General features: G+C 38.9%; 1 protein-coding gene across 7 annotated transcripts in view; it reads right to left on the bottom strand.

Moving 5' to 3' along the window:
* Nucleotides 1-22,877, bottom strand: part of igsf9bb (immunoglobulin superfamily, member 9Bb) — a 153,170-nt gene that overhangs the window by 11,776 nt on the left and 118,517 nt on the right. For 5 of the 7 annotated variants that reach the window (XM_037545910.1, XM_037545909.1, XM_037545914.1 and 2 more), the window contains 6 exons: nucleotides 17,529-17,704; nucleotides 14,835-15,061; nucleotides 12,243-12,327; nucleotides 10,880-11,041; nucleotides 9,951-9,996; nucleotides 4,363-4,449 (listed from right to left, as the gene is read on the bottom strand). In XM_037545910.1, the coding sequence (XP_037401807.1) occupies nucleotides 4,363-4,449; nucleotides 9,951-9,996; nucleotides 10,880-11,041; nucleotides 12,243-12,327; nucleotides 14,835-15,061; nucleotides 17,529-17,704 (783 nt within the window). The remainder of the gene's footprint in view (nucleotides 1-4,362; nucleotides 4,450-9,950; nucleotides 9,997-10,879; nucleotides 11,042-12,242; nucleotides 12,328-14,834; nucleotides 15,062-17,528; nucleotides 17,705-22,877) is intronic. The other 2 variants (XM_017698557.2, XM_037545911.1) reach the window with 1 other exon arrangement.

Raw genomic sequence — 22,877 nt, forward strand, 5'->3', positions numbered from 1 at the left:
GTGTCAACATGCAGTACTGTGTAAGTCAGAAAGCATCCATCATTTATTTAACTTACAGTCAAACTGGCCATTAGTTACAAGTCATTTTTCAAGATACGAGGAAAGCTAAAGTCGAAAGAAAATAAGTGGAAAAAAAAAACGACTTTCCAAAACTAGAGTTTAAGATACAGAGAAAATGGGACTCCTAACAATAGTGGCAGACCACTACATCCATCTCTTTTAGATAAACAGCACTTAAAGCTTTCATACTTGAGAGACAGTAAAAAAAAAAAATCAAGCTCCACTTTTGCTTAAGATCTGAAAAAATCCACAGGATTGTCTGTCCATCCTTCCACTCTGGGAAGATGACTCAATGTTTAGAGTCTGAAATGACGTGTGGCTGTCAGGAAGCTGTTACTGAGAAAAGGACCCAGACAAAAAAACAAAGAATATGTTGGTGTTCTCAGAACAATAGATCCTATCAGACTATAGATCTTAACTTCATTGAATGTGTGTGGGATTACTCAGATCACAAGAAGCAAATAAATGTCTAAGACTGAACTTTGGAAGTGTGGAGAAATATCCCAATAGTTTTCTTTCAAAATTGAAAGAAAGTCTCCTGAAAATAATTAACTCTTGAGGCTTCTGTGTAATTTTCTGTTGAATATATGCTGCCTGCTTTCCTACTCAGTGGCCGTTTTGACTGAAATTTAAACAAATGAAGAGTGGTCTGATATTTTAACACAGTATTGTACAGCCCCTTTTCCAAAAAAGTTGGGACGCTGTGCAAAATGTAAATAAACACAATGCAATGATGTGCAAATCATTTAAACCATATATTTAATTGAAAATAGTTGAAAGGCAACAAATCAAATGTTAACACTGAGAAATGTTATTGTTTTTGAAAAATATTTGCCTATTTTGAATTTGATGCCAGCAACATGTTCCAAAAAGTTAGGACGGGGGCAACGAAAGGCTGGTAAGGAAGAAAAAAATATGACAAAGGAGACCCCTAACTGTTGAGCAGCTGAAATCCTATATGAAGTAAGAACGGGAAAACATCTCACTAGAGTGTTACAGAGTGTTAAAAGAAGAGGTGATGAAACACAGTGGTAAACACTTCCCCATCCAAACTTTTTTGAAATGTGTTGTTGGCATCAAGTTCAAAATGGCCATATATTTTTAAAAAAATACATTTTCTGAGTTTAACATTTGATTTGTTGTCTTTAAATTATTTTTAATTAAAAATAGGATTTAAATGATTTGCACATCATTGCATTTTGTTTTTATTTACAATTTGTCCCAACTTTTTTGGAAATGGGGTTGTATATTACAAATGAAATACCGATATTATAGAATTCTGGAATTGGCTGCAGGCAGAGGTGGGCTAAGTAGCCTACACCACTACTCATGTAAACGTATTGTTTCAGCTTCATAGTTAATTGCACCCTTGGTAAAGATGGTTAAAAAGAATAGTGAAAAAATTTATTTGTGGTTCATTACAATCTCACTTAATAACAAGCTCAATCTCACACTGAGAATATGAAAAATGACTTGACAGAAAACATGTCATAAATACTGGCATCCCACACATCCCAAGAAATTCTTATGAACAATGTAACTGTATAATGTTTACGTTTATATTTCACTTTCTTTAAGTTAACCTGAGTGTTCAGAGACTCTTAAGCTGTCATCCATGACATTATGTTTCACTAGGGTATAAATTTGAGGAAAGGCAGAAGGCAACATAGAGCCATGCCCACTGTTAGGGCAATAAGTAAGAATTTAAAACAACCAGAGCTGTAGTGAATCTACCTAGAAGATGACATCTATTTTGTCCCCACAACCAGTGATGAGGAGGTTAGTCATCTCAAGCATCACAGGTGATGACCAAGTGTTTTTATGTTGGTGGGTTGCACTATGTACTAAATGTTGCACAGACAAGGGTTTTTGTTTTCTGAGACCAAATGTACTTCAGTTAAATACATCTCTGCTATTTTCGGTTTCATTTTCGGTTTCATTACCAAGGGTGCCAATAATTATGGAGCTGACTGTAAAAAAGTAGAATAAAGTAGCTACCAAAAACTACTTGAGTAGGAACTTAACACACCTATCAGCACACAAACTGAATGTTTAACAATCTGCTATTCTCTTGTGAAGCACCTTTTTGGTATAAATTAAATGTTAAAGCTCAGATGGGAGGTGTGAGGAAAACAATTCAGGTGCCGAACCAAAACAAAATAACTATAATAATAATAATAATAAAATATACATTGTACTATATAATAATAACAAAATAACAATATGAATTAATAAATAGGAACGACTGAAGTAAAAGACAGGTTACTCAACACCTGAGTAGAAGTAAAATATAAGTAAAAGCATTATCATTTGAAAATTCAAAATATAATTTGAAAATACAAAATATCATTTAAAGAAGAACAAGCAGAAATTCTGAAGAACATCTGAGTGAATTGTCTAGTTATCCCCCTATATAACCAGTTAGTAACCACCTCTGGCTGCAGCCTATACAACACGTTATGCAAATCAATGATACAATGATACATATTTCAGAACATCACATATGTTTTCAAAACAATTAATCTATCATATGTAAATATAAAACACTGGACAGTACTGCCCTACAGTTTTTCCACACATGCAGAAGCACACACTTTTAGTTAGGCACAATAACACGTTTAATATGTGATCTTGAGCAAAGTCAGCTTTGTTACCTAAAATCTGATGACCAGAATGTCATTTACCCTTTCATTTCTACCCAGCTTGCTCAAGGACATTTACACGGTATTGATAAAGTTACTAAGAAATAGGAGGATGTGGAGAAGCAGCAGGCCAGCCAGTGAGTCAAGGTCAAAAGTCAGCAAGGTGCGTGCTGAATGTGCCCCAGAGAGGCTCAGCCAGGCAGAGCAGGAAAGGCCTCACAGGAGGATTTAAACTCCCCCTCCAACCCCTCACTCTTACTCCCTAAGACCATTCAGGATCCCAATAAATTAACAAAATAGAATGTAAATCATGTGTATGTGCTATAAATATGATGTATATGCCTTGAGTTGTTAGCATGTATGCCTACTTTGCTCCTACACTCACTGCCCATTTTATCAGGTACACCTACCTTAAAGGTGCACTTTGTAGGGTTACAATTACTGCCGGTATCTCTTCTGTTTATGCCCAATGTCCCACCTACCTTCTACTCTGCTCATCAATGGAAATGGACAACTTCAGGACCACCACTTACTGGATATTATTCGGGTGGTGGACCATGCTCAGCACAGCAGTATGACATGTATGACATGACATGGTAGTGGTATGTTAGTGTGTTCCACTGGTACAAGTGCATCAGGCACAACACTGCTGCTGGGGTTAGTAACAGTGGTAGGTACATTGGTAGGTGTGTGTAATAAAGTAGACAGTAAGTGTCCACAGTGTTAAAAGACTGCTGTTCTGAGGAAGATACACTACCCAAATAATATCTAGTCAAAGGTGGTCCCAGGGTAGCCCCTTTCCACCGATGAACAGTGTCTGATAAACAGATGGGCTACAGCCATTGACTATAAACCTTTAAAGCACACTTATGTGGTAGGTGTTCCTGATAAAATGACCATTGAGTGCAGTCAGTGTACATAATAAAATGGCATTTCATACAGTGTGTGTCAGCTACGCGCTTGATAAATAACTTGATTCCCTGTTTTCTCTGTTCCCTGTTTTCATTACGTAAGGAAGAAGGATCTGTCAAAGCCTATCCCTGTAAAAAAATTATTATGTCAAGCCTTTTTGTGGATTCCATGATGAATCAACAACTGAAGCTGCACTGCCCTCTGATGGACACATATGACTCAACAACTGTAGCAGTGGAGGTCAGCAGGCTGTTTAAAGCCAGATGTGTGTTGCATATGTGAGACAGGTGAGGTGGAAAGAGGCAAGGGTGCCCTGTGAGCGCAGCAGGGGTAAGACAGGATCCACGGCCTGCCACAACAACCGTGCCCAGCAGCGTACATGCACAGCAAGGTCCCCACTGTTGAAATTAGCTGTACAGCATTCATTTGAGTCCAGCTGCACTCTTCAATATAAAGGTGCCACAAACGGTTCTTTGGAAACTTTCAATCTTTCAATTAATCCTTTTAACAAAATAAATAAGAGTGTAAAGAAAGTATTAAAAAGCATAAATAAAGGTTATCTAGACCAATTAAAATGTTTTTTTAACCTAAATGTTATGTCTTAAGCTAGAACCACTTGGGAACCTTTATTTTTGAATGTGTGGATTTGAATGAACACTATATATGTTAACTCAACACTGGGGATTTCGCTGTGTCAGAGCATGCGGCCAAGACAGCTCACACTGCTGCAGGAGGTGCAGGCACTCACTGAGGGCTTGATGGTGGGGGCCTGTAGCTGCTCCCATCCGTCCCCTCCCAGAAGGGCTCTATACCAGGCAAGGGGGTTAGAGGAGTCCTGCGGTGGAAAACATAACAGAAAAAGGAGGAAAAGGAAGGAGCAGGGGAAGATGAGTGCCATCAGTGAGCTTCATCTTCCACAAAACCAACAGAGCAGGAAAGAGGGAGAGCGAAAAGAGAAAAAGAGCTAAAAGACACAAAAAATGGACTGAATGCACTTTGGATAATTCTGCATTTATAAAGTAATAACATGAATTATACAATGAATATGTAAGGGCCTGGGCTGATATTGCTAGTAGCAGTACATGCGGGTTAGACTGAGCTGTGAGATTCCATTGCTGTTCTATGTACTGCAACTTTAGAGTACATGATCTTAACGGACATGGCAGACACTGTCCAACAACATACTGACATTTAAATGTTGGCAGTTATTGTTATTCGTTATTCATTATTCTGTTTCAGCATAAGAAATGATCAGCCAAATGAAACAGCATGAACAGCGGTGGGGGGGGGGGGGGGGGGGGGGCATTCTAGACCAGTAAGAATTAGAGAAAAGATTCTAGAACATGAAAGAGAGAGATCACTCTGCAGAAAGGTGTAAACAGGACAGAACATTCCAAAGCAGTGTGAATGGAGAACATTCTACCAGGATGTGAATGTAGGAGAACATTTTGTAACTGTGAAATGAGGAGAACATTCTAGAACAGTGTAAATGGGGGAAAGTCATAGAATGGTTTGAATAGGGCACAACCCTCTACAGGAGCCCAAATGTAGGAGAACATTCTATGACAGTCTGAAAAGGGGAGAAGATTCTAGAACAGTGTAAATGGGGAACATCATAGAATTGTGTGAATTGGGCAGAACATTCTAAAGCAGCGTGAATGTGGAAGAACATTCTAGAACAATGGAATGAGGGAAACTGCATGGCTCTAGAACAGTGTGAATTGAAAGCAGCAGTCTAAAACATTGTGAATGAGTGATAATCTTCTAAGATGGCATTAACAGAGAAGAACATTCTAGAAGAGAATGAATGAGGGAGAACACTATGAATGGGGCAGAATATATTGTGAATAGAGGAGAATATTCTACAGTCTCCCAGCAAACACTCACAGGTCTGGGTTTGTTGGAGAATGCTGGGGCAGCGTGCTCTGGGCTTTAGGGCTAAACTCTTGGCTTGGCTAATGAGTGAACATGCTGTTTGAACCTACTGGAAGACAGCTAAAACCCCTCTGAAAGCCCTGGTCTAGGTTGCAAAGGCTGTTCCTTTTGAGTGTAAGTGTGCTTCTGAGAGTTGAAACATTAGTCAGGACGTTGCAGATGTTTTGGACACAATGCCACATCTGAAATCATCTGTACAATTCAGCACCACCATGCCTGCATCTACTGTTAGATGTCCCACTTTATGACAGTTTGCATAGATCATGTTAAAGATCCTCTTGCTATTAAGTAACAGAAGGATTAGAGAAGATTATCAACTACTTTAAGTGCAATGCAAGCACAGATCAGTCCACTTAACACTAAGATGCACCGCTGCATATTATGTGATATTAATAGGTATGACAAAGGGCAGAGAATTCTTCAGGGACAATAAGTCTCTTTGTGAATTTATAGCAATCTACACATTTTTCTTGTATATGTGCAACTGCGGTACTTATCTATCCTACAATTCTGACAAGGCAACAATGATGCAATGTTATGCACAACACACATAATGAACAAACAATCACTAAAAAACGATCATGTCCAAAATCAGCAAAGTTACAGTCATTCCAGGGGAAGAAAACATGTTAGAATAAAAACATCAGTAAATTCTGAATGCAGCCACTGTGAATACAGAAAAGAAACACTGCCTTATTTGTTCTGTCCTTCACTTCAGGACAACTGTTACAAATAAATGAAGAAAAAACTTTAGTCTGCAACACTTACTCGTATGTCTTAGTCATGTGTTGGTATATATATCATGTTAGCACAGTACAAGCCTAGAAAGCATTAAAGGGACACTCCAGCCAAAACAAAAAATGTAACCATCTGTTGTAAACATGCTTACTCACAACCTACAGTCGTGTCATAGTAGTTAGTAGAGCAAGACTTTCTCGTTTAAAGACTTGGAAAAATCCCTTTTGATTATAAATCATTAAGGTGGGAGGAACATTTGCAAACCATCTGCCCTGGATGGATTTTTGGAGATGGGCTGTTTCAAGTTTTTCTTTTTTTTCATTTGCTGGTCAATGCAGAAGGAAGGCAGAGAGCTATCGTTACTTCAAGGAAACCAAATTTCTTGTTGCAGCTGTAGAAGTACCTTTAAATCAATAATATTTATAGAGAAAATGGATTACTCAAACCTCAGAAACGACCCCTCAGATGTGCAGGACATCAAGCTCAAAGTGGGCAAAGTAGCTACCTGGCTATTTTGAAACCTTACCTCAGTTTGGATCTCTAGCATCTATTTTGTGCCAAATAATAACAGAATTTTCTGTTTTCTTCATAGTTTGGTTGGCATGCCTTTCACTAAAGCTAGCTTGGTGGCATTTATTAGCCTATTGATCAGAGGCTAGGCAGTCAGAATTGGTTGACACCACAGGGATTCACAATGTCTGTATGATGTGTATGAATCATAAATGCTGGAATTGCAGTGAGAGAAAACAGATGAACAAAAACATGATGTTAATCATACATTCTGTCAAACTGATGAAGCTTAGGTATATGATGCCATGCTACATAATACTGTCTATCGTGGTAACATATTAAACTCTAGTGTCAGGCCGGAATGCCCCTTTAAGAGGCAGGGTCAAAAATGAAAGCATGGTGAAGGCCATCTTTAGAACCACAGCAAAGCAGTGCATGCACATTTACTATGGTAACATTTCATCAAAACACTGCCAAGACATTATTTAATAAAAATTTAAACATTTTCTTCTTAGAAATGAATGTACATTTCATTTATGACAAATGGCAATGCAGCTTATGCTGTTAACATTCATTGCTTATATATGAACAGCTTTTCATCCAATGCATTTGAAATAGTAAAATGTTCCGCCGTGTTCGAAATGATATATACAAACCTTGATTCATGGGTTGTTATCTTTTCATTATTAGATGTGTTTATAGCATTCAGTCATTTTAATGCAAACACACTGTCATAAGTTCAACCAATTTTCATTTGAACAAAGATTCTTCGTTTCTCTTTGCTGGTCGTAAGATTTCGTTATGAGAAGAACTCACATGTGGAGTTACACAGAAAATATTTTTAAAGCCCAGGGCAATCCACAGCAGACATCAGTGCAAGGAAAAACCAAACTAAGTCGACAGAGTCACCCCCTTTTTTTCACCCATTCTTGAATGTGAGGTTACAATTGCTGACGATTATCCAGTAATCATAATGATTCACTGTATCATACTTAAATCAATGCTAAACAGTGTTAAACAGAAGCATACTGCAGGAACATAAAAAGCTTGAGTGCGCTCTTTATTGTGGGATTATTTCAATTTGCCTGTAAAGCCTGTAATTAAAACTAAAACGAATGCCTTAGAATAACCAGCAAATCAGCTCCACAGGAAAACTGAGATAAACCTGGCATCCAGCTCAAAATGCAGGGCTAATCAAGGAAATGCAGTGCTTATTTCTCTGCACTGTATTTACACGCATGACAGCAGTACGCCATTAAATCCCACTATAGTGCATGTTTTTTTTGCTTGTTTTCTCTTTTTCATTCTGCTGTGTAACTACAAATACTGCACACCTGGAAATAAACATATTTAAAAAGCACTGTTGAAAATCATGTCTGCCCCAAAGCTCTTTCAATAACAGCAAAACTGCTCGGAAAGTGGCATCTACAGCAAACAACATGCAGTTAAAATAATAAATATGATTTGTACACTGTCTCAACAGCATTGTTTCTGAAAGTAGTCCTGTAGATTTCTATGATTCTGAAATGTTACCAACATTTCCAAAGATGTTAATTTTACATTAGCACATCTTGGCTGAATATATACTATACTGCCAAAAGTATTTGCACGTCTGTCTTCACAAGCATATGAACTTGAGTGACTTCCCATTATTAATCCATAGGGTTTAATATGATGTCGGCCCACCCTTTGCAGCTATAACAGCTTCAACTCTTCTGGGAAGATTTTCCACAAGGTTTAGGACTGTGTTTATGGGAATTTTTGACCATTCTTCCAGAAGCTCACTTGTGAGGTCAGACAATGATGTTAGACAAGGCCTGGCTCACAGTCGCCGCTTTAATTCATCCCAAAGGTGTTCTATCGGGTTGAGGTCAGGACTCTGCAGTCCAGTCAAGTTCTTCCACACAAACTCGCTCATCCATGTCTTTATGGACCTTGCTTTGTGCACTGGTCATATTGGAACAGAAAGGGGCCGTCCCCAACTGTTCCCACAAAGTTGGGAACATGAAATTGTCCAAAATCTCTGGGTCTGCTGAAGCATTAAGAGTTCATTTCATTGGAACTAAGGGGCCCAACTCCTGAAAAAAATCCGCGCATCATAATCCCCCCTGCACCAAACTTTACACTTGGCAAAATGCAGTCAGACAAGTATCGTTCTCCTGGCAACCGCCAAACCCAGACTCATCCATCAGATTGCCAGACGGAGAAGCGTGATTCGTCACTCTAGAGAACATGTCTCCACTGCTCTAGAGTCCAGTGGTGGCACTTCACACCACTGCATTCAAGGCTTTGCTTTGCGCTTGGTGATGTAAGGCTTGGATGCAGCTGCTCAGCCATGGAAACCCATTCCCTAGGGCCACATGAAGTTTGGAGGTCTGAAGTGATTGACTCTGCAGAAAGTTGGTGACCTCTGTGCACTATGCGACTCAGCGTCCTCTGACCCCACTCTGTCATTTTACAGGGTTTACCACTTGCTTTTATTCCCAGTCGCTTCCAATTTGTTATAATACCAATGACAGTTGACTGTGGAATATTAAGTAGTGAGGAAATTTCACCACTGGACTTGCACACATGGCATCCTATTACAGTAACATGCTGGAATTTACTGAGCTCCTGAGAGTGACCCGTTCCAACATAAATGTCTTTAGAAACAGTCTGCATGCCTATGTGCTTGGTTTTATACACCTGTGGCCATGGAAGTGACTGGAACACCTGAATTCAATGATTAGGATGGATGAGTAAATACTTTTGGCTATATAGTGTATTTTACTGATTTCCCAAGTTTGGTCCAGTCCTGAGGCTTTAATATTGTTACTCTGTGACAAACTAATTTGGTATTTAATGAACTACTTACTGTATGGAAATGTAGAGCAATTACATTACTAATGTAGTAATTAAGGCAAATATACGCAATAAGCACTTTGGCCACTACCAAAAAATGTTCAATGCTGCTAATGGACATTGATGAAAAGGCTTGGGCTGTCTACTCTTTGACCACTTTACCTCCATGTGTTATCAATGACCAGTAATTAATGACAATGCCAATAGCGGCTCGCAATGAGTGGGCATGTCAGTCAAGTTTGTGGAGTAAAATGCCCTACTCATTGCACTGGAAGAAAATGAGGATGGGAGCAAGTTTGAGAGGTTACTTACGGAGTCTCCACGCTTTTTCTGCAGTGTGTTATCGAAAGTGGAGGATCTATGAAAAAAGGCAAGACCAAAGATGAAATAAAACAATTTTAAGAAAACAAATTCGCAATTTAAAATTTAGATAAAAATAGCCTCAAGATGTGATTTCTCCACGAGGATGTAAAATTAGCTGCATGCAGTACCAAGGTTGGCTCAACAAAATGTATAGTGGCCCAAAAAAGTACACTTTAACCATTTAATCATTGGAGAATTTAACGAAGTTGTTCAGATATTAAGACTATTCTACATAATCGAGATGTATATATGTAAGTATTTAAATATAAAAATATCTAAATATAAAAATATGCAAACATTGTAGATTTATACCCAGATGAATATATTTGGCATTATCTATCATGGCATGAAAAGTTTGCGAATGACAATGACAGAGGCCATGTTACATGGGAGAGTAAAAATGACAGGGCTGCAGGACGTGGACATTTATAATTTACACAATTGCCAGACATTTTTATCCAAAATGACTAACAGGCGACTACAGGGCGGTTGGCCTTTTAGTGACCCACAGAAGCCATACTGAACTCCAGCCCAAAATCCGTTCCCCTCCGTTCATTATCTCATTTACCAAGGTGTGGTCTGCATTCACAAATTGGTCATTGGTCAGAATGCTCATGGGACCCAATAAAAAACTGAGAGATCAGTTACAGGACTCATATCCTTATTGCATCCGTTTGCAATTTCAGTATTGCTAAGCCAATACTGCAATAACAATCAAGAAACTATTTATTGTACAGGCCTAGTTTACGATCAAGCTATCATGCTGGCAGTGTTCCAGTAGTAGCGTGATGGTGAACAGCAATGGAGTGAGCCGCAGCATGTGTGTCAGGCCGGGACGAGATGGGAGAAGACGTTTGAACTGCGAGGGCACCACTGACCTCGTCTCCTCTTGAGCTTGCGCCGCCGCTGCTTGTTGACGAAGCAGGCTGCCAGAGTGCTGAAGAGGATGGCTGCTGCCAGGAAGCAGATGGTGGCCACAATGCCCGCCACCACCGGTCGCGCCAGCCCCTCGTCTGGCATGTCTGGCGGCGGGAAGAATTCTGACAGACACAAAGGGTCGTCTTAGGGCAAATGCACTGGCACAGAGCACAGTGAAGGCACTTTGCAACAAATATGGGCCCTAGCATGAATGTTTCACTTAGATATGGAGTGGTATCAAATGTCAAATTGAGGATTCTGCCTATTATGATAGGACTTTAATCATGTCAAAGGAAAACTTACTTGAAATTAGATTATTATCATTAGATTCCGACATATTAAGGAACATGAAAAGGAACTAAAAATGCAGTCTTAGTGAAGAATATTCTTAGAATGCATCAGGTTCTATTACCAGTTTTAAGCTGTATTAAGTACTTTAAGCAGTGTTTAAGCTGTACAGCACTTGCAGAATGAACAGGCTGGTTAAAAGCATGATGTGTTTTTACGGCTTAGACTGAGAATCACTATAATTATAGTCCATGTAACAAGTAATTAGAAGCTGACTAGGATCTTAGCATTACGCTAATTTCAGCCAGTGCTACTGGAGTGTAGTATCATGTACAACTTGACTGTAAACTGGGGGTGGATGATAAAATAAGCTATATATGTGTGGGTTGTAGGGATGGTAAAATATATAATATTATAATACTTGAAGACATTTTTCTGCAACATATCATATTATATATATTTTTAAAGGTTTTAAAGGTTTAAACAGAAAAAAAGAGACCACTACTTTTCATCTGTGGAACTGAGTAGCATAAAACCGACCAGAGTTCAGAATCACAGCTTTAAAACAACTGGTCTAAATACAGCGAATCCCAACATACTTTTATGGCTATTTGCTTTACTATGTGAAAGTAACTCATATTTGAAACATGTTTCTTGTCTGAAAGGGCAATATATTCTCTATTTTAGTTAATTAGTTAATAATAAAGTTATTATCTCACAGACATTTTAAAGTGTCTGTTAAAAGGTCTGTTATTCATTTGTTAACTGTACATACTGAAGCACATTACACCACATTTAGATCTCAGCTGTAATCCAACAGTCTATCCAACAGGTGGCAGTGCAGTAACATCAAACATGTAGAACTCTCATTGACTGTCTTACATTTTGACCTCCAGCATCTGAAGAAAATGTCACAGTGTGATAAGACTGTTTATCTTCACTATGTATTAGATAATACAAACAAAGGATTTAAGAAAATGTACTGTATAAAGAGGTGTTTTACAGTCCTATATGTGTGGACTGTTCTCTACTGACCTGTACTGGAGACCCCAACTATATTACTGGGTTCACTGATGAGGTCTTCCATAACTGCCATAACTCTGAACTCATACCATGCCTCCTGGGGAAACAAAGACAGAAACACACATAAATATAAATACTCTGTAAACAGAGTAACCTCTGCGAGTTTTTAGCATCTTAGATGTAATTTAAGGCTGTGCAAAGCCTGAAAGAGACACCAGCTACTGTTGTTTATAAAGAAGATGCTACTCAGTTCTCAGCCCCCTGCCAATCTCCAGTTCTGATGTTTTAGCTCCTCATGCTCTGGAGTGGCTAAATTTTCTTTTACTGCCCTGTTGCAGGCCCACAGCAGAATTAGATTTTCAGGAAAAACAAAATAATCCTCCTTTACAGTGAAATAAAGCTCTGCTGATCATTTAACACTGGAGGTAATGTAGCCTATATCTGCTAATTCACCCTTTAACCCTGGATGTTGTCCAGACTGCTGGTCACAGCAACACAGACAACAACCTTGCCTAGCTAGTAGCTAATGAAACAGCAAAGACAAAAGATTTAAGATGAACATCGACAATTTAGGGATAAATGGAAGACTTATCTGCATTTATAATCACATTCTGGCACCTCAGACACCACTTAAGGTCAAACAGGAAAATTTGAACAAGAAGCTGGTGAAGGAGAAGCTGACTTTTTCTGCGGCTATTAAGCAATTATAGCTGAGCTAAAGTTTAAAACAGAGCAAAGTAAGTCTACATTTTTGTTTATATTATATTGTTTAGCCTACAATACTAAATTATCATGTACTGAGACATATTAACAGCCAAGATGTTAAAACAAACATAAAAAATTGTGGTTTGATTTTTGTTGAAAGGACAAAATGTCTCTTCTTAACATCTGGGTTTGCAACCTCTGATTTAGTGGGTAAATCTTGCCCCCCCCCACAGTGTAGACTAGTGTTCGATGCCCTACTTGGAAAAGCTCCGTGTTCTTAGCACAGTAAGCACATTGGCATTAGATGTTTTCTATATTCACACACTCTTTAGAGAGTGTACAAATATGTGCCATCCTGTTCTCTAGGTATTAGCATGTAGGCTAATAACAGGAGCATTACAGCTTCAGAGCTAGCTAACATTGTGTTATTTAACTTATTTTTTAAATGATAACTTTAAAAATGCTGGTTGGCAATCAATATAGCCTACTATTCTGGTTTACATTCTAGTGAATATGTTGGTCATGTGCTAGTGCTTGAAGACTTTATCCTGACCTGAACGTGTGAAACATTACTAAATATCACTGCAAATACTGCAAAGTCAGATTTTCCAGTTGACATAACATACAGTCCGAGCACATATGTAGGTTAAAGTACTTATCAATGTGTTATTGCAGCCATTTTTAGAGCTTTTATTTTTAGAGGCATTTTCTGCTTTCTTTCATTATTTGTCTATTAGCCCTACATGAGTAGAGGATGAGTAACGAGGCGGATAACTTTGCTTCATTGAATTTGGTGTATAGCACCACCTTCTGTATGTCTGGGGTGATGTTTGTGCATGTGTCTTTTAACAATGGGTATCAGGCACATCGGTCAGACAGCGAAGCTGGCAGAATATTTAAAACAACATCTATTGTTGTTGAGTTCATATGGTGTGGTAGGGCAGCTTCCTGAATAGAACTCCTCATTACTGTGACCTCCAACTGACTGTGATTGGTCCACTGCACAAAGTGGGCTAAGGGGTAAGCATACTATGACAGGGTGTTTGTTGGTACTTCTATTTTGTTTAGTTCAGAATAAACCCAGGAACTCAGTAAGCAGCAGTGTTTTGAAATGTACAGATACAGACAGTAGTAGTAACAATGCAAAGTAAAAAATTAGTTTTTGGTCCCAACAGACAAAGGGGCAGAATTTAGTTATTTGCTTATGACACATACGTTAGTTAGCCAATTGGGAAAAACTGTTTTTGTACTGAAAGATGCCAAATTTTTTGATACTCGGCAGTACTGAATTAATTTTGTCAGTACCACATAAGTACTACATTTGCTGAGAGTAAGAACAGAAAAAAAAACATTCTAAATAAATATTTCTATTACATTCAGGTTTTTGGAACTCTCTACCTCTCCATAACTCCCATGTACAAGCTTTATTTTTCAGATGAATGGAAAGGGGACTCTCTATTTTCATAAATGCTTAATCACCTCAGGATATGTCAAACTAAACCGATACAAATTGATTTAATACAAAGTCAAGCTTGACTTTTAATACCAAGGGGCCTTACTTCAGATAAAATGCAAGCTCTAAAAATAGGCTACAGTGTGACTGACTAGTGAGAAAATGTTCAGCATAAAACTCTTGCTTTGGGCTTTTTAAAATGACATAAAAACCTTTCCTCATCCTCGCTGTGAAGAATATATAATAAGTAAGCATTGTGGAAATATGCAGCGTGACAGAGTGCTGCACTGTTTAATCAAATATAGCACAGCCTGTAAAAAAGATGAATCTGCACATTCTCCCCACGGATCTGGGCAACGGTATGAAAATGCCATTTACTTTAAAGCCCTTGTACGGGTACACACATTCTTAGACACTGTGTCTGCTGACGTTAGTCACACATTTACCTGAACTAGATCTCTGGCCAACAGCTCTGTTTCTCCAGCAGGAATTGCATCATCCAGGACTTCCCAACTCTCGCCGAGGCGAAACTCCATGATGTAATGATCAATTGGTGACGTGTGATTGGCTGGAGGGATCCATGTTAGTAGGACTCCCTGTTGTGTCCGGTTGGCTGTGAGGCACCGTGGTGGGGTAAGCAGCACCAGTGGTTCAGGGGTACTTATAGGAAATACTGCAGGAACAAAAGAGAACAAAGAGAGTTCAAAGAGAGTTCATCTGGCATCTCTAGCCAGCATCTAGGTGACTGAATGGCAATCCATCTACAACAATGGTCCCCATGATTATTTTAAAGCACATACAACATTGTCCTTGTCTGGCGAACAAAAGGGTGTTTTATCATTTATTGTTCTAATCTATTAGTCTTACCTAACACTGCATTTTCAATGTTTGTATTGCTCCACCATAAATATGTGCCACATATCTGCAGACATCGAAGGCCACATGAATTTTGGAGGTCTGTAGTGATTGACTCTGCAAAAGGTTGGTGACCTCTGTGCACTATGCAGCACCTACTGACCCTGCTCTGCCATTTTACGTGGTCTACCACTTCATGGCTGAGTTGCTGTCGTTCCCAAACGCTTCCACTTTGTTACAATACCACTGACAGTTGACTGTGGAATATTTAGTAGCAAGGAAATTTCACGACTGGACTTGTTGCACAGGTGGCATCCTATCATAGTACCACGCTGAAATTCAATGAGCTCCTGAGCGCGACCCATTCTTTCACAAATGTTTGTAGAAGCAGTCTGCAGGCCTAAGTGCTTGGTTTTATGCACCTGTGGCCATGGAAGTGATCGAAAAACCTGAATTCAACGATTTGGATGGGTGAATGAATATCTAGGAAAGGCCTAGCCCTTATGAGCAAGGATGGGTTGAGGTCCGTAATAAAAACCAGCATGCTTTTGTGATGGACATCACCACACCAACTCAGGATTATTTTGACAAACCACTGTCAATAACCACTGCTCGCTGCTACATCCACAAATGTACAGTGGAAGCCATATGGCTAAAAACAGCAACTTTTCTAGACCTGAGCTCATCTGAAATAGGCTGAAGCACAGTGAAAACGTGTATTGTAGTTTGGCCAGTCAATCTCGTAGATTATCTACAGAATTAAGGAAATAACAAAGTATCATCCAGACTGTTACCAGCATAAAGTTCAAAATCCATGGTTTGTCAAGGTATATTAGCGCCCAGGGAATGGGCAACTTGCCTGTAAAGGCACCATTAAAGCTGATGCTGCTGCTGCTGCTGCTGCTGATTGCAGTTGTTTTTCAAAGAGATCCACACTTATTTCAACATAACAAAACCAAGCCACATTCTGCATGTGTTAAAACAGCAATGCTGTGCAGTCATAGAGTGCAGGTGCTAGACTGGCCTGACTGCAGAAAAATATGGCACATTATGAAACATATAATGCAACAACAAAGCCCTGTATGGTTGCACAATATAATATTTTTTAAAGAAAAAAATGTCAAAATAAAAAAAAAAAACTTTTAAAAACTAAATCAATTGGTTTCTTCAGTTCCCAAAAGATTATTAAGCATTGTTAAAAGGAAAGGTGATATAACATAGTGGTAAACATGCTCCTGTGCAAACTTTCTGGGAAGTGCTGAAGACATAAAATTTGGAATGAGTGTATATTTAAAAAAAAAAAAAAACAACAAAGTTCTTCAGGTATAATATTGTGTTTGTACGGTTTTTAATTTAATACACATCAAAGAAAATTTATTAATTACTGCTTTCTGTTTTTACTAGCATTTAACATACTGTCCCAACTTATTAGAAGTGACATCTGTATAAGCTTCCACCCTTTAGATGCTTATCCGATACAAAAAAAAATTTTAATGCAAAATCAAATATTCATTGTGTCATTGCGCTTAATGATTGGTAAAGGCTACTATAACTAATTAGGCTAACTGAACAAAGTGACTGTTTTCCAGCTAACACTAAAGCATTGGCCTGTTTGTTTCCTTGCCACATCAAAAACAGTTAAAGTAACAGTTCAGAAAAAAAATCCACATTTTTCTCTATTTTTCCTAAAGACAGTCAATCAGTCAAGACATATCTGGTGTGTGACAGCTGTTTCTTCACTTTTGCAGTGGAGTTATGAGGCTAATGCAATAGAAGTCACCCAAATATATTCTTGGTGATATAAACATCCATTACTTTTCAGCTACATGAGTGTATAGACGCAGTGAAATATCTGGACACCAAACATGTCCTTGCTGATTGAGCATGTCTGTGGTAAGAAGAAAATTGCATAAATTTTATTTTTCTGTAAACTATTCTTAAAAATATATGTTTTATTTGATGATTAACTTAACAATAATATATTGTAATTTAATGAAAAGTAATCAATTAATTTTTCACTAGATTCCAGGACAAGCATTCAGCATGCATACAGCAAAATCCCTGGTCAAATCACAAATTTGCCTTCTAAATGAAAATAAGACATCATGTAGAAGGAAAGATGCACTAGGACTTTTGCACAGACCACATTTTATGGTTTATTTCATAAGTGTGTTTTAGGTTATGTGTACTTATTTTCCAATCAACAAAACATGAAACATACCGTTGTAACTTTTGCATGCAGCTTTATGCCGCAGGCACCAAAATACTCATGTGCACAAACTTACCTAGAGTGTTCACAGTGACGACCTCGCTGAAGGGGCCTGTCCCCAGCTTGTTCTGGGCCAGGACGCTGAACTGGTAGGCCGTCTCGGGTGCCAGGCCCTGCACCAGCAGCCAGTGCTGCCCACTGGGCACAGGCATGGAGAGCCAGTCATGCGGGCCCAGGTCCTCTCTCTTCACCCTGCATAGGGAGCCACATGCACAGAAAACAGAGTTCAGCTCTGAACCCCAACACACACACAAACACACTCATACACACACACACACTCTCAGATAACGATCGCCATGTCACTCACAGTATTGATGAAAGCATTGCCTGCAGCTAGACACGTTCTCCAAAAAAGATAAACCCTATTTAGCTTGGGGTAAGTGCTTGGTAATATCCAATAGTGCAGAAGAATCTGCCAGCTTCCCAAAGGAACAGGAACAGCATGCATCTGCCAGGCTTTACAACAGCCGATACCTAAAACAGCAAGTTTTATACTGTACCAGTAGCTACAGCTCGTGTCCTTTGTGGGATGAGGCAAAATGATAATGTGAACCAGAAAAAGTGGATTAGCTTAAATTAGGATGAGTCATGGAGTCAGAAGAGCTACTCCTGACAGCATGTAAACACAAACATAATTCCAGGTGACAGACGTGCGCAGAGGACGGTGATTGTGTGTATGATAGGGGTGGAGGCCTGAGAGGGACATAAATCACAGTGTGCTTAGTGTGCGCTTGCTGTCAGCATGCTGATATACTGCCTACAGCATTCGTGAACCTTAGCCTTATTTCACCACTGCAGTCAGTCTTCCTGCACAGTCAGGCGAGACACAGGGAGAGTGAGTGGTGCCCTATTCTGCTGACGTAAACCCACGCCCTGTTTCTGCCTATTTGTTAGTACAAGTTTATAATGTTCATGTCAAGGAAGCCTAAGGGGGACATTTCATAGGTGTAGGGGGAGGTGTGTTTCTAACAGAACCAATTCCCATTGACAAAATTCAAAAGCTAATTTTTATTTATTTATTTATTTTTATTGTTCTTCCCAGTGGTAATTATTATTAAAGAATAGTTATTTAAATATTTAATTGCCAGTCTAAACGGCAATTAAGTACAAGTGCATTTCTTTCCCAGGAGATATTTCTGAAGAGGTTACATATAAGATTAACCATTTGCATAAGAAAGGAAATAAATCTGAGAAAAGTAAGTAAATAAACAAGAGTAAAAAGTAAAAAACGAGTAAAAGATAGAAATGGTAGTCCTAACAAACTATGCAAAACCTGTTAGAGCACCTAAACTGGCACCATTAATTAAACGGTACTTTAAGCGACAGGAGAAAATAAGATCTGAACAGGTGTCTCTGTCCATCCTTCCATCGTGAGAATATAATTCAACATTGGATCTGAAAGGATTCGTAGCTAATAAGCCTTTACTGAGTAAAAGTTGCTAAGGCCTTGTGTTCTCAGAACAATGTTGAATTTCTTTGAAAAACTAGCCTCTGTGAAATACATATGTCTTTTGCTTCTTGGTGCTAAAAAGATTTACTTGCACCTTAAGGCCAGGCTGGAAACCAAATAAAACTTTAATCTTGATGTTATACAGCTTTCTGAGTTATTCTCTACTCTACAGTTGTACAGGACAAGCATATTAGAATCATCATACATTTTTCTGCAATGAAAATGCTTTAATGTTATTAAAAACAGTGATTCAAACCTTATAACCATATGTATTTTTTCCCTAGTAATCCATTCATTACCTCTTACAAATACAGACTGTACTTCCCTAGTATCTTATACCCATGTGAGTGTCTGTTTGTTGGGGGAGTTGGGGGACACTGAAGGGTTGAATCGATTAATCAGAAATGCAGCTATACTGCCCTCAGTCAAAGTGGTTATATAGGCTACAGTAAGACAACTGACCACAGTAGTTTGAGAGTGCTTGGTGCATTACTCATGATGTGCACATGCTCATTACTGTAGTTTTTCTGTACAAATGCTCTACACCATTAAAAAATGCTGCTTATATATATGAATGTGGACTGAATAGTGCTTTTTCACTAATAGAAAGACAGCGGCCCTGTAGACCCTTTGGCCCTCATGTTACCCTGGCACAGAGGTCAACCATCACTACTTCTGCAATGCACAGGAAATGGCAGCCACATGCCAAGGATGTACGTCAATGGGCCTGATGTGGGCTGCTGTGGAGAGGGACGGAAGGCATCTTTAAAGGTTAGGCAGAACGGCCATTTATACAAAACCTTTAAAGTATGAGTCAACCCCACTTCCACTGACATGTCAGGAGACACCTGCTGTGCACAAATCAGACCGGAATGTGCTGGAGTCAGAGTGAGTCGGAAAGGTAGACAAAACTGTTATGGAACTCTCTCACTCTTCCAGACCATTCCGGATAGCTCTTCTCTATCATTATTCAAACGTTTTCCTTATTTGTTATGCATATGTTTTCACTCTCTCTCTTTTCTTTGAATATACTGCTTATGTCTCATATGCTGTCATTGTCATTCAAGGAGTACTCCCAGCCTAAACTCTGTCTGGGTTTTCTTTTTATACGACTGATTATTGCAGACAATAATTTCTCTGTGCTTAGAAAAGAGCAGAAAAAACATTGACTGTACAGAGTAATCAACCACATGCTACAGGTGCTGCAGGTAGAGATTAGTTAAAAGAATAGGCCTGGCATATTCATTTAAATACATAGCTATACACGCTATTGGCTTCAGTCTTGCATGGCCTCAAGTTTAACATGTTTCATGTACTGTGGTTGTGTAGCATACTTGAGCATGTGGACGTAACTATATAAACAAAAAATATGATGAGGATGACACCGGTGAACTTAGCAAAGAGGTGGTATGACAACCGTTTAATTACTGTCAAAGTAACCTGCTATTGCAGCCAGTAATAGACAAGTACTCAAATCCAGCACTTGAGTAAAACCAGAGATAAAGTATCAGTCAAGCAAAAGTGCCCTATTTGTATTTGTAATTTAATTAAAGTACAAACGCACTTGCTTTTAAATGTACTCAAGGATCAAAATTTAATTATTGCAAGGTATTCTAACAATCCTCTATTCTCCTCTTATATCTGCAGTTTAGGAAATTAGTAAAATTTTACTCCTCATGCAAACTCCAGGTGTATTGGGTGTCTGATAAAAAAATACCCCACATCTAACACTTTGCCATTTTCTTTAATTGCAAAAGCTTGTCAGAGTTGCCTAGTTATACTTGCTACAAATTGAGTGTACAACCCTAATTCCAATGAAGTTGGGATGTTGTGTAAAAGAAATAAAACAGAATACGATGATTTGCAAATCCTTTTGAACCTATATTCAATTGAATACACTACAAAGACAAGATATTTAATGTTCAAATGGATAAACTTTATTGTTTTTTGCAAATATTCACTCATTTTGATATTGATGCCTGCAACACGTTCCAAAGAAGTTGGGACAGGGGCGTGTTTACCACTGTGTTACATCAACTTTCCTTTTAACAACACTCAATAAGCGTTTGGGAACTGAGGAGAACTTTTTTCCCCATTCTTGCTTGATGTACAACTTCAGTTGCTCAACAGTCCGGGGTCTCCGTTGTCGTATTTTGTGCTTCATAATGCGCCACACATTTTCAATCGGAGACAGGTCTGGACTGCAGGCAGGCCAGTCTAGTACCCGCACTCTTTTACTACAAAGCCACGCTGTTGTGACACGTGCAGAATGTGGCTTGGCATTGTCTTGCTGAAATAAGCAGGGATGTCCCTGAAAAGACGTTGCTTGGATGGCAGCATATGTTGCTCCAAAACCTGTATGTACCTTTCAGCATTAATGGTGCCTTCAAAGATGTGCAAGCCACCCATGCCATGGGCACTAACACACCCCCATACCATCAGAGATGCTGGCTTTTGAACTTTGCTCTGAAAACAATCCGGACAGTCCTTTTCCTCTTTGGCCTGGAGGACACGACGTCCATGATTTCCAAAAACAATTTGATATGTGGACCATCAGACCACAGGACACTTTTCCACTTTGCGTCAGTCCATCTCAGATGAGCTCGGGCCCAGAGAAGCCGGCGGCGTTTTCTGGATGTTGTTGATATATGGATTTCGCTTTGCATGGCAGAGTTTTAACTTGCACTTGTAGATGGAGCGACGAACTGTGTTCACTCACAATGGTTTTCTGAAGTGTTCCTGAGCCCATGTGATAATATCCATTACAGAATGATGTCGGTTTTTAATGCAGTGCCTCCTGAGGGATCGAAGGTCACGGGCATTCAATGTTGGTTTTCTGCTTTGCCGCTTACTTGCAAAGATTCTCTGAATCTTTTGATGATATTATGGACTGTAGATGATGAAATCCCTAAATTCCTTGCAATTGCAGATTGAGAAACGTTGTTCTTAAACTGTTGGACTATTTGCTCACGCAGTTGTTCACAAAGTGGTGAACCTCGCCCATCCTTCCTTGTGAACGACTGAGCCTTTCAGGGATGCTCCCTTTATATCCAATCATTACACTCATCTCTTTCTAATTAACCTGTTCACCAGTGGAATGTTCCAAACAGGTATTTTTTGAGCATTCCTCAACTTTCCCAGTCTTTTGTTGCCCCTGTCCCAACTTCTTTGGAACGTGTTGCAGGCATCAAATTCAAAATGAGTGAATATTTACAAAAAACAACAAAGTTTATACATTTGAACATTAAATATCTTGTCTTTGTAGTGTATTCAATTGAATAGAGGTTGAAAAGGATTTGCAAATCATCGTATTCTGTTTTTATTTATGTTTTACACAACAACTTCATTGGACTTGGGGTTGTATTTAAAGATTCAATGTATAAGATTTATTTGCATGTAGCAGTGAAGCTGCAGACTGAATAAAATAACTGAACACCCCTCCCTCATGGCAGGTTTTCTGCCATTGCCTTTTGTGATTTTGTTTTGCTTCTACATGTTTTTGCTTCTTTGACAAGAATTCACCTTCTCTTGCTTTTGTTCTTGTGTTAAATTGAAAGTATGATCCTCCATTTGTCAAAATATGGGTTATTAAACTTCTCATAACACAAAATGGTTAGCCAGCACTGGCAGCAACCACTGATTCTTCTTCTTTCTATGTCTTCTAGTGCTGTAGTGCCACCAAATTCAAGCTGCTGCTTCAATGTAAAAATGTAAAAAGCACTCTCTAACGTCAGTGCATGGTTTGTCCATTCTGGGCTGCTATGTCAGCCTCTGCTGGAAGAGGACCAAATCCTTATGAAGGGCTCATTCTAAGGTAATGAAAACACAATTCGTAGTTACAGGTGATTATATACTAATGAAAACATGTTTTTGTATACTATATTCCATTTCTGCTAATAGATCTCCTGAAATTTT

This window comes from Pygocentrus nattereri, chromosome 16 (assembly GCF_015220715.1).
Source record: "Pygocentrus nattereri isolate fPygNat1 chromosome 16, fPygNat1.pri, whole genome shotgun sequence".
Taxonomy (NCBI): domain Eukaryota; kingdom Metazoa; phylum Chordata; class Actinopteri; order Characiformes; family Serrasalmidae; genus Pygocentrus; species Pygocentrus nattereri.